Source organism: Leuciscus leuciscus (genome assembly GCF_965113295.1).
Source record: "Leuciscus leuciscus genome assembly, chromosome: 3".
Classification (NCBI taxonomy): Eukaryota; Metazoa; Chordata; class Actinopteri; order Cypriniformes; family Leuciscidae; genus Leuciscus; species Leuciscus leuciscus.
In genome coordinates this window covers 43,376,320-43,389,704 of record NC_138727.1, presented here as the reverse complement: position 1 = coordinate 43,389,704, position 13,385 = coordinate 43,376,320, and the positions used below count along the sequence as shown (strand labels likewise).

General features: G+C 36.0%; 1 protein-coding gene across 1 annotated transcript; it reads right to left on the bottom strand.

The window, feature by feature from the left end:
- Positions 1–7,661: 7,661 nt before the first annotated feature.
- hand2 (heart and neural crest derivatives expressed 2) lies at positions 7,662–9,663 on the bottom strand. The gene is made up of 2 exons (XM_082164800.1): positions 8,613–9,663; positions 7,662–8,290 (listed from the first exon to the last, which is right to left on the bottom strand). The coding sequence occupies exons 1-2, from the start codon at positions 9,132–9,134 to the stop codon at positions 8,192–8,194; spliced, it is 621 nt and encodes a 206-aa protein (XP_082020926.1). The 5' UTR covers positions 9,135–9,663; the 3' UTR covers positions 7,662–8,191.
- Between the last annotated feature and the right edge of the window lie 3,722 nt (positions 9,664–13,385).

Sequence of the window (13,385 nt, the reverse complement as noted above, 5' to 3'; positions counted from 1 at the left end):
ATATGGACATCTTATGTTTGTTCCATAGAAAAAAAATCCGGGAACGCTCTGAATGTGAAGGGGAACACAAACTGAAAATGTAGGCCATATCCAATGTGATCCATGTAGGCTTTGCGGTGTAAAAAAAGAGGGTATACCCTTTGTAAATGAGAATGCCTGATGAGAAGTGAGAGAGAAACGGAAAGAAAGAAATATAAATGTGATAGTAAATGTAAAGAGAAAGAAGGGTAGCTCAGAGCTGGAGAGCAGATAGCTGTCATCGCTGTGGTTTAACACAGTCAGCCACAGACTGCTCCAGAAACTCTCCATTACTGCCAATGATGGATGGGAGAGGAACCTATCCCCGGATATACTGGCCTGAGGGGCCCCTGAGTGACAGGAGAACCTGGGGTTGCCATGGTACCACTGTTTCCATGGTTACTCACTGATCTGCTCTTCATTATTGATACATGAGTTTGCTGTCTTTACTTAGAAGCCACTCTTTCCAAAAGTCGTAGCTTATGTAGCACGTTTTAGTTGGACACCGCACCATACTCTCAACTCCATACTTCAATGTATAGCCACAACCACAAGCAGTGACTGAACGTTTGTATTTGACCACATGCCACATAAGGTTATTTTTACAGTCTATTATTGCATATGCAAGGTCTGTGGAGTGCAAAGTAATAGATGTTTTCGTGACTGGAAAACTGACCGTCCATATTGCAGATACGTAAAGAGGTCTGATAATTGGCTAACCAAGTGATAATGCTAGAATGCTGGTTTTAGCTCTTGGCCCATCCATCTCCTTGTGTGAGATAATTCATGAATGAATTTTCAGACTCTACAATGCCTGACGACATGATTTTTTTGTGAGTTTCGTCATTTCAAATCCTTTTCCGATGTTATTACATGAGCAGGAACATTTCAAATTTGCGAGCAAAAACATTTTACATATAAAGACTAAATACCACCAGTCAGTCAGTGAAATACGACCATAATTTTATGCTTGCTTTTTGCACATTGTACACTGGATTGAATAAAGGACACACAACACGTAGGTAATTCATTTGATTTGTTCATTTAAAAAAAAGTCCAATAGCCTATTGCTGCATCTGCCTGCATTCATGTGATTTCTTTGAAAGTCACTTCGCTGTTTCCCCCTTCGATAGTTAGATGGCTAGAACCATGAAAGTATCAGAGGGAGATTAAGATATCTTTATAGACCATCAGCTGCATCTCGGGGCCCCTGGGCAATAATGTAGGTGTCTTCTGACTGGCGTCTATACTTGAATGTTTCTCTTTGTGCTCGACGGTAGATTTTGTTTTCTAAATGTCAATGATTGGCGATACTGAAAATAGACGTCTATGTTGTAACCAAAAGCAATTTTCGGGTGTAATTTTGAAATAAAAACTGTTAAAACTGGTATCCAATATTTGCGGAGACCATATTTTACACCATTTTATTATTATAAAAATACAAGTTAACATTTGACATGCATGCTTGAATCGATTGAAACGTCAACAGGCCACAGGTTTATAGTGAACGGTTGGTTCCATCAACATATTCACAAAATTGCAAAGACAAGTTCAAGGTCATAAATGCTATTTTGTATAGAATTACAATCAAAAATCACATTGTCATAAAATAGGCTGTTAAAAAGTAAATAGCAATGGCAACAGATTGTGCAATTACTGAAATAAGGTCGAACGTTTTGATGTAGATAAAATCTCAACATTAGGATAAGAAAGCCTACGAGCTTAAGTATTAAGCGAGGAGAGTCTATTCCAGCTATAGGCCAATGATTTGAATAGACCTGTATTCAGTTTGTTTAATTGGTCAGTTTAAAAGGTTAACACTGTGAGTAATTTGTGTCTGTGATGAACGAAGTCTGTTTATTATTCACTGAAGATGTATTGCACTACCACTCCTATGAGTTCCATTTAAATAAATGGGATAAAGAAAGCGCGAATTTGGTGAGGGTCAGGCAATGTCAATCCTGGACGTTTAGCTGAAAAAACATTACTATTAGGCTTAATAGATGGTAATATAAGGCCTACCGTTAATGATTTGATCGCCATCTCCTCACACAACCAACAGTGCATCTATAGATGAACATAGCCTAGCCTATAGGACATTTTCACCGTTGGAGCGCTATGGAATTAACAACCATGATGTCCGTAAATGAATCTTTAACAGTAGGCTACTAACATTTCCCATTACAGCATCCCTACACTGCATATTACACGAATAATAATTAGCCTATATCTCCACAACAATAACTGCGTAGCCTATAGGCACATAGGCTACATGTTATTTATTAGTATACCCTTATATTGTGTATCACTGAACATTATAATGTAAAATGTTTGATAAGCATTTCTAGAAGGCATTATTTATTTTTTAAAGGCCGTGCATACTTTCTCGAAGACTGCACCCGAATTCATTTGCATATTTTAATACTTGCTCAATTTTAACATATACATTTATCCTAATAAACGATTATTTACGAAATGAACGTCGCCTGTTGATCTATCCGAAGCGCATTTCCGTATTTATTAGGTCGGATTCTGAAAATGTAGCCTTTTTCATGTGTTTTTTTCCCCCCATCTGGATTTATGCTCTCGTTTAAAGGTTTTAAATGTTTATCACCGACAAAACAGAGCAGTCGCCTCATGCTCGCAGGGATAAATGGAGTGTTAGAGGACTCGCTTGAAATGACACGCATGCCCTGACCACTTGGGAGGTCTTCCTCTCCTCTCACAGGCTCAATAGGATACGTGACGCTTTTTATGCAGTTTACGCTTTTTCTGAAATGTTTCTGAAGGAGTCGTTGTACTCATTGCTGAGCTGTGATGCCAAGCTGTTCAGCACGAGTAACGTAGGCATTTTTTTTAGCTGATTTGAATATTTTTATTTACGAAATATTTATTGGGCCTATGTAACAGTTTATATTTAAATTATATTTTATAGTCTTAAATTAGGCTACCGGTAAGTTTAAACCTTGAAGAACATACAATATGCTACATGCAACACTAGCCTACCTCATACAATATGGCTTCAATGGCATTGCCTACATTTTAAAGTGCAAATTAGGCCATTTTTAATGTGCAATAACCTACATACATGTATTATGTTTATTTAAATGTTTTATGTGTGTGTGTAGCCTATATATTTAGGCTAAATTTATTTTTGCTCTCTGAGAGCTGCCACTCTAAATTTCGCTGTACCGTGTACAAGGACAACTCCAGCTTTGTGTTGTGTAAGATGTTCTTTAAAATGATCTTGTAACTGAACTGTGAAAATTAAATAACATTTTACAATATATTTATATTACAAACATATTTTGTTTAATGCTGGATCTATTACATATAAAAATATCAAATATGCAATATTTGCCAATAGTAATAGGCTACAGCAAATCGCGTAACGGCAAAATTATTTTTGTAATTACAACATTTAAAAAACGTTATCATTGTTTAAGGGCCATCCATAGACGCATTTACTGGTATCTGCCCCTGCCAAGTTAAAAAAAAAAAAAAATATATATATATATATATATATATATATATAAAAAAAGGTTAATGTGTAAGTAGCCTAAACATTTTTCAAATCATTTTCGCAACGTTGTGCACCGCCATATAATTAGGCGAGTGCAAAACCAATAAAAGTATAGCTAGTAAAATTGTAATGTAGCTAACTACCAGAAAAAATAAAAACAGCACAAAAACTATACTAGGCTAATTATTTAAAATGGCTGATTTTCTACTGACCGAAAAATTATGCTCTTGATAAGAGATCCTTATGATCAAAAAACAAAGCTCTTAGTTGTGTTTAAGTTGTCTGCCAGTTGCTAATAAAACCAACAAATCACTTTACACATTCAAGGCAAATCCAGTTTACCGTAGTACCATCAGTGATCCTGCCACTAGCTCTTCAAGCAGATGTATAGCCATCTCTTCTCGTCAAGCATATATACTCTGATGAAGCGAAGCGTCTTTATTCCTTCAAACCTCCGCTCATTCTTTCCGCGTTACCGATGTTTGAGGCGTCGGGGCGCAAGAGTGCCTGAAGAACTTTTGGAGGACGGTTTGGAAGAAGAGGGAGTTGTTTCTGTGAGAAACTCAATCTCGCATACAGTAGCGGCCTCCATCTGGGAACTGTCACAACTGACAGCACCACGGGCACTGGCCTGCTCTTCCGCGCAACATTCAGCAAGACACAGGACAGTCTCTCAAAATGGCTCATTGTCTGGTTGTTTAATTTTTGGGGGGAAACAGCTGACAGTTTATAACCTGATACGCTGGCGCATTTGTATTGTATGGGAAATTTAGCAGATTGATATTGCTGTCCTTTCAATAAACTCACGGAAAACGTTTTGGGTCAGTGACTGAGATACACTCGGATTAAAAAATGAAAGTGACTTTTTGGGTAGTAAATTACACATTTACGTTTAAATATACATTAAGATTGCACTTTTAGGACTAGGCCTACATGTGACAAAAGGGTGTAGGCCTAAGAACATAAACTGCCGTGTCGATGTTTATATTAGGCTAGGCTAATTCAAGAACAAACGAGGAATTACATTTTATAGGCAACTAATTAGACTATCATGTTATTGGAAATAATATAAAGTGTTTAATTATCTAATTCAGTCAATATCAGACTTCATTCAACCATCAAAATGGTTGCAAATGTCGGCGAAACGCAAGCAAAATCTTAACTAAGTTAGAATGCTCCGTTATATCGGTACACATTGAGGATGTGGGACAAAAATGTAAAATATAAATTATGCTACATATAATTACACTGAGGTGATCCAGTCTAATCTCCCATATTAAAATTTGATATTACGCGTTAGGCAATCTATATGGTTCCACGAACCTTTAACATGAATGGAACCTTAACATTGCACAAAAGGTTAAGTTATAGTGCAAAATAGATTATTAGATGCAAAAAAGATTAATTATAATGTTCTTTACACTCAGGAAAAAAAAAGAAGTATTTTAAGAACTTTTTTTTTCAAGAGATCTGTTCGGAGACATGTAAAGAGCTATAGTAGCCCAGCCTTATCACAACATTTAAGAATATATAAGACAGTGTCCAAAGGAAATAGGCCTACATATAGCCATGAATTTCATTTTAAATGATTAAGACTTCGACATCTATTTTTTTAAAGCACGAACAGACTAAAACAAATATCTTAATGCTGTAGGCGTGTTTGTGGCACTTCAAACCATCATTGACTATATTTTTTCGAAAGCTTAGAGTGTCTTTATCATAAGTTATTTCCACTGAACGGGTTTGATGCAAGGCTTTTTGTTGAGTTAGAATCACAGGCCTCGTACGTGATTACGTTTAGCATATAGGCGCAGGATGGCTCTGTTCTGACGTCAACATGTCTACTAGCCACTGCCACAGACAGAAAAAAAATGGAGGAGGGCCTTATGAGTTAATGGTTTACAGATGTCTGTAATACTAAGAAATAGATGCTGTTTGGTCCATGTTTTTAAATATTATACGACATCATTCGAGAACGTGTTTTGGACAATTTCACGTAAGAGACCAAATTGATTTGTTATTAGGCTGGTAAGTGGCTTAGAATTCCATTGTCGAAGCAAGTTGAAATAAACAACACTAGACATAGGCAACTGAAATTCAAGTGTTTTTGCTGGTCAGAATGTGTAAGTTTAGAATTGTATGGGACATGATGTGAGGGGAAGTGAGAGATAAAAGAGCTCTGTACCAACGAAATTGTAGGCTATATTCCAGGATTAGACGACATCGTTTGCTTTAGTGCCAGAAGAAATAAGGGGTCCTGACTATACTTTGGGCCTTCAGGAATCATGGTGTCGAATGTAAGATATGTGTTCTTTTCCATTTGGAGAGCCATTCATGTTACAGCAGCAGAAGCAGGTCAGAGTGAGGTCACAGTATTATCTGTATTCTTAATCAAGGGAGTATGGACGGTTAATTTTATCTGAGACGCCATCTTGACACTCTCAACAAATTATCTACAATTATTAGCGCATAGGACCTGTGGAATCAGACAATACAATGTAAAGTAGGCTACGCGGTAATTTAAAGCAATTGGATGTGTCTTAAATTGTCTGTGTGTCTTCCTATCTAAAGAGATTTACTCTCCCGGAGATGTCAGTTTAATTGCATGCCTTTGCGTAAAGAAAAAAATCATACGAATGAGGCCTGAACCAAATAGCATAGCTCACGTTAGCATAGCCCCCCCCCCCAAAAAAAATACCTTCACAAAAACGCTATACTGGTAAAGAAAAATGTTGGGGGGGGGGGATTTATTATTGAATCTATTTAGTAATAAACAATTATTATATAAATAAATATATTTAATATAAATAAAAACTTTGCAAAAAAAAAAGAAAAAAAAAGAAGAATTTATTATAAATCACGGATGTTGTAGCCTATTACGCCATAATTCCAGCTGATACTATTGACTCTTGTTATTGCCATCAGAGCCAAAATTCGGTTCAATGAATTGTGGTGCTAATTGTGGTGGTTATCAATCAATTGCACATCCGAGCTGGCCGTTACTCCGAAAGTCCAGCCCTCCTCCGTATTTTGTTTTAACGTCATTTTGACATTTTCCACTGGCTCCAGTAAGTCTACTCAATCAATTATGGAATTAAACTTCATGCGTCTAAGCGACCCTGCAGTTTCAGAGTTAGAATTTGGTTTATTAAAATACTGTTAAGGGCTGTCTATATGTAACAGCTACAACAATACTTCGGGATTCAGATTTTATTAGATTTTTCCCTTAATCAGTAGATTACTGTGATTTATTTATTAATAAATTTTTTTGTATTATTAGCCTACATGATCTAGTATATTCTTTATATGTCACAGGCATTGAGGCAAATCATCATTTTGATTAATTAAATTAGCCTATAATTTTTCTTTTGTGGCACCTGCTGCATATCACCTGTTCAACAAACCTGTCCATTTAATTATATGATTAAATCAAATTTCATTTGTACACTGGCAAATGTATTACAAGTGTAGGCAAATGAAATTGGCATGCAATTCTCATTTTGAGATAATAATGATAATAGTTATCGCTTATTTTTATATTGTAATAACACGAAACTACAGACAGTGCTGTTACCTGAAGTTGCTTATCTACATCGAATTGTAGGCATGCTTGTAAAAATGAATTACCTGTACATTAGGACGATAGCTAGCAAGAACATTATTTTTAACTAGGCTATATATTTTTTTGGCGTAGCCTATCCAAGTGTTGCACGTAGATCAAAAGGCAAACTGTGCACATCAGCCACATTGCTGACACTTAGCTCACAGCAACTTTGTCAAATGTAACTCGTCTTTTAAACTCTAGAATACCTTTTTAAAAAAGCCAAATTGTCTCGAAGCGGGACACAGTTTGGGCTGTGAGAATCATTCTGTTTGTGCTCGAGGAGCTGCCGGGTATGCATCGCGTGAGTGCTGTTTGATTTGACTGTCAAGTTAATGTAAGTATAATTGAAAATACGTTCAACAGCCTCTCTAGGCTCTGAAACGTATCATTAATTTCTATACTCTATGTTCACGAACAGCACTTTTCTTCTGTGAATTGGCTACTTAAGTATGCAATTTACTAAGTGGCACCTTTAAGTTAAATTACATTTCAATACAAAAAAAAAAAGGTCTAAGATCGTTAAAAACACAGTGGTTTATTGAATTAATTACATTGTTTACATCTCCAATATTATTTAAATTTCGTGTCTCTGGACGGAAGTGCACTGGGTGGTTTCAGACACCAGCATTGTACGACCACAAAATGACATTATAACACTTCATGACATTTTCAAATAAAACATTTACTATATCATAACATCGACTAATCTTCCTCATAATTAAAGGAGAGAAAGAAAGAGAGGGAGACAGAGATAGATACCGAAAGTGATAGAGAGGCAGAAAAAGACAGAATTTCACGTACTCCTTAGTGGCAGATATCTCATTTTGATTCACAATGGGACACGAAAACAAACAATGATAACCCAATATCAGACAGCAACATACAATTTCTTACCAAGAGAGTATCCTCCTTCTAAAATGGAATGGTTTTTCCTCAAATATCCACTGTCCGTAGCGGGAAATTGCACATAAATATTCCATTAAATAAAGTGAGAGAACAACTAAAATGAGTTCAGAGGGCCTCATTTCGTGTCTTTTGCATTAGTCTCATTGTTTCAGTTCCAATGCCCATACATGCTGCGGCCAACCAGTTCTCCCTTTAGTTTTCTTGTCATTGCTGCTCCCTGAACTTTTCAAAACGTCATTCTGTGAAAAAAGAACACAAAAGAGATTATTTATATACCTATTGCAAATTACCAAACTTCATCAATACGGTAAAGACAGCAAATTGCTTTTACGCAACAAAGACACAGGAACAACAACGTTCACAAAATAGAAAGTTTTTGCACAGAATAATATTGAAGATTGTAGCCTATAGCCTATCAAAGTCAAAGCAAGTTTCCATTATATTTATGTCTAATATATCGCAGAGCTGTTTATCTTTTAACTTACATATTTGCGTAATAAATTATAAGTCTAGAACATAATATTTATTTAAACTAAAGTTTAAAGTTTATTGAGATCTTACCATTTCCTTCTTTCGCCTTTCTTCTTTGCCGTCTGTCTTTTTGAATTCCGCCTTGAAGGCCTCTGCTTCGCCGTTCTGTTCGTCTTTGTCCAGAATGTCCATAAGGTAAGCAATATAACTGGTAGCCAAACGAAGGGTTTTGATTTTGGACAGCTTCGTATCCGCGGGCACGTTGGGAATGCATTCCCTGAGTTCTGCAAAGGCGCTGTTGATGCTCTGAGTCCTGCGCCTCTCCTTTCGGTTTGCCGTGGGTCTACGTTTCACTGGTCGGGGTTCCATTCCAACGGCGCCCGGTACTCCTCCGTAGTGCGAGTGGTCAAGCCCGGGGGCTCCTGTTGAGTATTCGGGGCTATACGAGGGTGCCATCGTGTAGTCTGGAGGAGACATCTCCGGATGGCTGATAAGCCACCCATGAAAATAGGGGGGTTCTTCATGACAGCGACTGGCAGCAGCTGCAGCAGCGAAGGAATAGCCGTCATGATGCATCACCGGGTGGTGGGGAAACCCTCCAACTAAACTCATGGCGACAGATTTGTGTACCCTACGGCGAACCACAGACGGAGTTCGCTTTGGCTCTCAGATTGTGCGTACTTTGACTTGATGATTCAAACACTGGCTGTCTCCCCATAAAAAAAGTATATTTGTTGCTTTCAGACAGAATGTAAAAAATACAGTCCTACTTATTTGTCCATAACAAAGATATCGCTGAAAATATAGCAGATCATTAACGGATACACAAAACAGGCTTCGGGTGTGGGCTAACTGCAGTCGAGTTACTACTGAAAAATCATTTACTCACACTTATATTTTCCACTGCAGATATCCATCACGGAAAAGTTCCATTGCTAATGGTTATTATTGTTTTAGAAGAGTTCACAGCCTTTTTCTGAATTTCACACCCGTTGTGGAATCAATGTGCGTTGGATGGAAAAAGATCCAATCCCAGTCGATGTTGTGCCCGCAATTCGTAGCCTGATTCACTCGGTAGAAACAGGCGAATTCCGCCGTTTGATCTCCATGTCAGCTACATCTTTAGAGCGGCTTGGGTTCATATATGTCGTCAAAACTGTTCTCAGCCAATAACGTTGAAGAGGAGGAGGGACATGAACTGCATCGTTAGGGTGTTTACGCTCCGAAATTGCACAAACCCTTGCAAAGCATACATAAAATGTAGAAAACTATGAAATACATACAAACGTGGTTGGTAAATACTGCCATGCCATGTTTATATTAGCTATATATTTATTTTTATATAGGCCTATGTAGCATGTGCAAAAGCTAACAATGACATTTCGGCCAATTTGTTTTTTTCTTGTTTTATTATACATTTAAATAGTCCTATTTGTGTGTGTGTGTTGCACAATACCGTCAGTCTTTTGTACATTTAATGTAGTAATAAAATAGCCTAGGTAAAATAAAATAGCTTTTTGAGTAGTTATTAAACATTGGTACAATAAGCTGTTTTTATTTATTTTATTTGTATTATTATTATTATTTTTAACAGATAGCTTACAGGAACCAAAGAGATGGATCGTATTTAAAATAAAAACCTGGTTAAGAGTAGAACTTGTGTGTATGTGGGTTTTATCACTGCCTCTTGAAAAAAGGAAGGAAAAAGCAAGGTGAAGAGCAACAGATTTGCCATTTAAACGGACGTTAAAACTTATAGGTTATTATTCATTCTCTCATAGCCACTGTGTAGCTATGCATCTTTTGACCTAATTATCTGTACTACTTTAGGTCGTCTATAAAATAAAATTTCTCAACAATAGACTATCGCTTTTTGACGCGTTTTTGGGAATAAAAATACAAACGGATTCATATAAACACAAGCACAGCGTAGGCTATTTATTTATTTATTTATTATTTTTTTTTTTTTAAGTATAAGGCCAATATGCTGAAATATCTCGAAATACTTCTAACATAATCTAAATATTTAATCTATATACACATTCAGTATATAAAATGAGAAATGTTTTTCATTTAGAAGTTGATTGAATGTAGGCTATTTTCCTTTCCGTATTAACTAAAGTGTTTTACATGAAAATGTTTAATGAACCAATAAAAGCACAAGCAATATACATAAAAGTATAGAAAAAAAATTATAATAATAATAAAAATGTAAATGTAACATAAAATGCATAAAATTATATTGTTAAATCATTTAATCTTTTTGACTGCATTTGAAATTTCTGACAAAAATAATCACGCCATCGTCAGCTTATAATAGATTTTTTAAATCAATAGGCCTATCAACACTGTTTCATCATGTAAAGTCCAACTGAGGGCGTAGTTGAAAAATTATTTGTGCCATTAAAATTGAGACATCATCAAGAACAGGCCAATGTAATATATGTTTATGTCGTATGTTTGTATACGAAACACTTCACAAGAATTATGTTTCCTGGATCTGTTAATCCTCAATTGGCCATTCATTTTTCAAGACATCCATGTTTGAACACATATTTTAAAATGTGGTGTAGAAAAGTGTAGAATTTTTTAACTGAATCCAAAAGACATGGTAATTTTGAACAGGATTGGTTGTAATACCCTTGTACCGTGCAAGTAGCAGTGTTGACTGCATGTGAGCCGTTTCAGGGGACTTGGAATTGACTCGTTTTATATGGACAGTTCACAGTGTATTCCTCCAGTTGCCAAGTATAACAGCTATGCTAAACAATGTGTGAATATCTATGGGCATAGCTATTATTGTGTGTGTATGCGTGTGTGTGTGTGTGTGTGTGAATGAGAGAGAGAGAGAGAGAGAGAGAGAGAGAGAGAGAGAGAGAGATGAGGGGAAAGGCAAGAGGAGAGTGAGAGAAAAAGGGAGTGGAATAAGTGTGTGTGTGTAAAATTTCACAAATTTCACAAAAGAAGGCTCATGATTTATTCGTGTTTAAGTGTTGTTGTGTGGGGTTCAGGCGTAATTCATCTGTCTGAATGGAAGTTCTCGAGTAATTTAAATAGGCCGAGTCTCCAGTTAATGACATATAATCAGCCTGTAGGTCACTTGGTCAGACTCCTGGTACAGACCCCTCCTCCTCCTCCTCCTGATCTCCTTTCAAACTGAAATTTAAAAAAATAAAATAAAGTTATGCAGAACCAAATATTTGAGCACGAGAGAAGTGCTTAATAGTCGTAGAATGAATCAAAACTAATAGACTCTATGATCCGAATTGATATAGCCTGTTATGCCATTAGCACTATAAAGGTAAATTATGAATGGGGGGGGGGGAAACCCCAATAATGCTTATAGCAAATAACAATAAAGGCCTGGCTGCAGTTCTTTTTCCACTATAATGTGTGTGTGTGTGTAGGCTATATATAGCCTATACATAGCCTATATATATATACATATAATAATAAAATAAAATAAAATAAAATAAAATAAATACAATTTAGAAATGTCACCATGGAGAAGAAATTCTTAAAACCGAAGTGTCGTTTTAAACGTCCCCTTTTGCAAGCGTCCGCGTTTCTGATGGATATTACAAATTTTAAAATCGCCTATATATATATATTTGATGATTATATTCCAACTCTGCCTTCAGGTTTCCTGTTAATTTCTGAAAGTTCATTGTTGTTGTTTCGTGATTAAAGGTAACCAGAACTATCATTATGCTATCCTTTCTAGACAGTCTGTGAATTTAAGGTTTGTTAAATGAACATTTTCTTAATTCACATAGCCTACCTGATCCTGCAATGGGTTGAAGCCTATGTCCCATCCCCCAGTCAGTCAGTCCAGTGACCGGTGGGCACCTTCTTTCCTCTGGAGGTCTCATTAAGAGAGTCGTGTGCTATTTTCAACATTTCCTCAATCCAGTGACTTTAAATAAAGCCGCTCAGTCACACCGGCGGAAAATCCACCCAAATCACGTTAACCGACTTCTCTGCCAGACGTTTGTTCTCTTTGTCGTAGTAGTTGTGATAATTGACGGTCTCGGAAAACCGACATGTTTTCCCACCTTGCCTCTCCACTAATATGCCGCCAGGTAAGCCATAACAAGCGAACCAGCTTAATTTATATCAGTATTAAGCCCATCTGATATGTCAACTGATATGGAACAGGCAAACGGCCAGATTTAGGGGACATTTACGAGATTTTAATACAATTCATCTGCCCTCATGAATCACAGTCATTATAAACAGGTTATTCCAAACATATTGAGGTGGCACCTTTCTTTCTTTCTTTCTTTCTTTCTTTCTTTCTTTCTTTCTTTCTTTCTTTCTTTCTTTCTTTCTTTCTTTCTTTCTTTCTTTCTTTCTTTCTTTCTTTCTTTCTTTCTTTCTTTCTTTCTTTCTTTCTTTCTTTCTTTCTTTCTTTCTTTCTTTCTTTCTTTCCAGAAGGAAAATAATTAAAATAGGTAGCTACAATATGTGTTATAGCCTAAAATTCTCGTTAATATTGAATGATTTAATTAGGTTCCTTACATTTATTTCCTTATTCCCCCTTATTATGAATTGATCATAACGGAGGATATTGATATTTGTAATTAAAAAGCGCAAAGAGTTTTTGTTATTGTATTCGTGTATTCAGCTGTAATTTAAAAAAAGTGTAAGGGTGATTAATTCTCCATAGTTTTTTAATTTTTATTTTATCATAATTTTTATTTTATTTTATGCGAACAGGTATTAATTGAGTTATCCTTAATTATTAGTCAGATAATCGGTAATGATCAATGCAACGTTGAATTTAGCAAAATATTTAAAAACTAAATTACACATTAAAAATGGTTTCTTTTTCTTTTTTCTTTTTTTACCAAGGATATAAAA

What these genes read in the sequence shown, in the direction of transcription:
- hand2 (XM_082164800.1), bottom strand. Translation starts at nt 9,134, where the DNA reads ATGAGTTTAGTTGGAGGGTTTCCCCACCACCCGGTGATGCATCATGAC. An exon ending in AAAGGCGAAAGAAGGAAATG is followed by an intron (nt 8,291 to 8,612) that starts GTAAGATCTCAA and finishes CTTTTTTCACAG; the next exon opens with AATGACGTTTTGAAAAGTTC.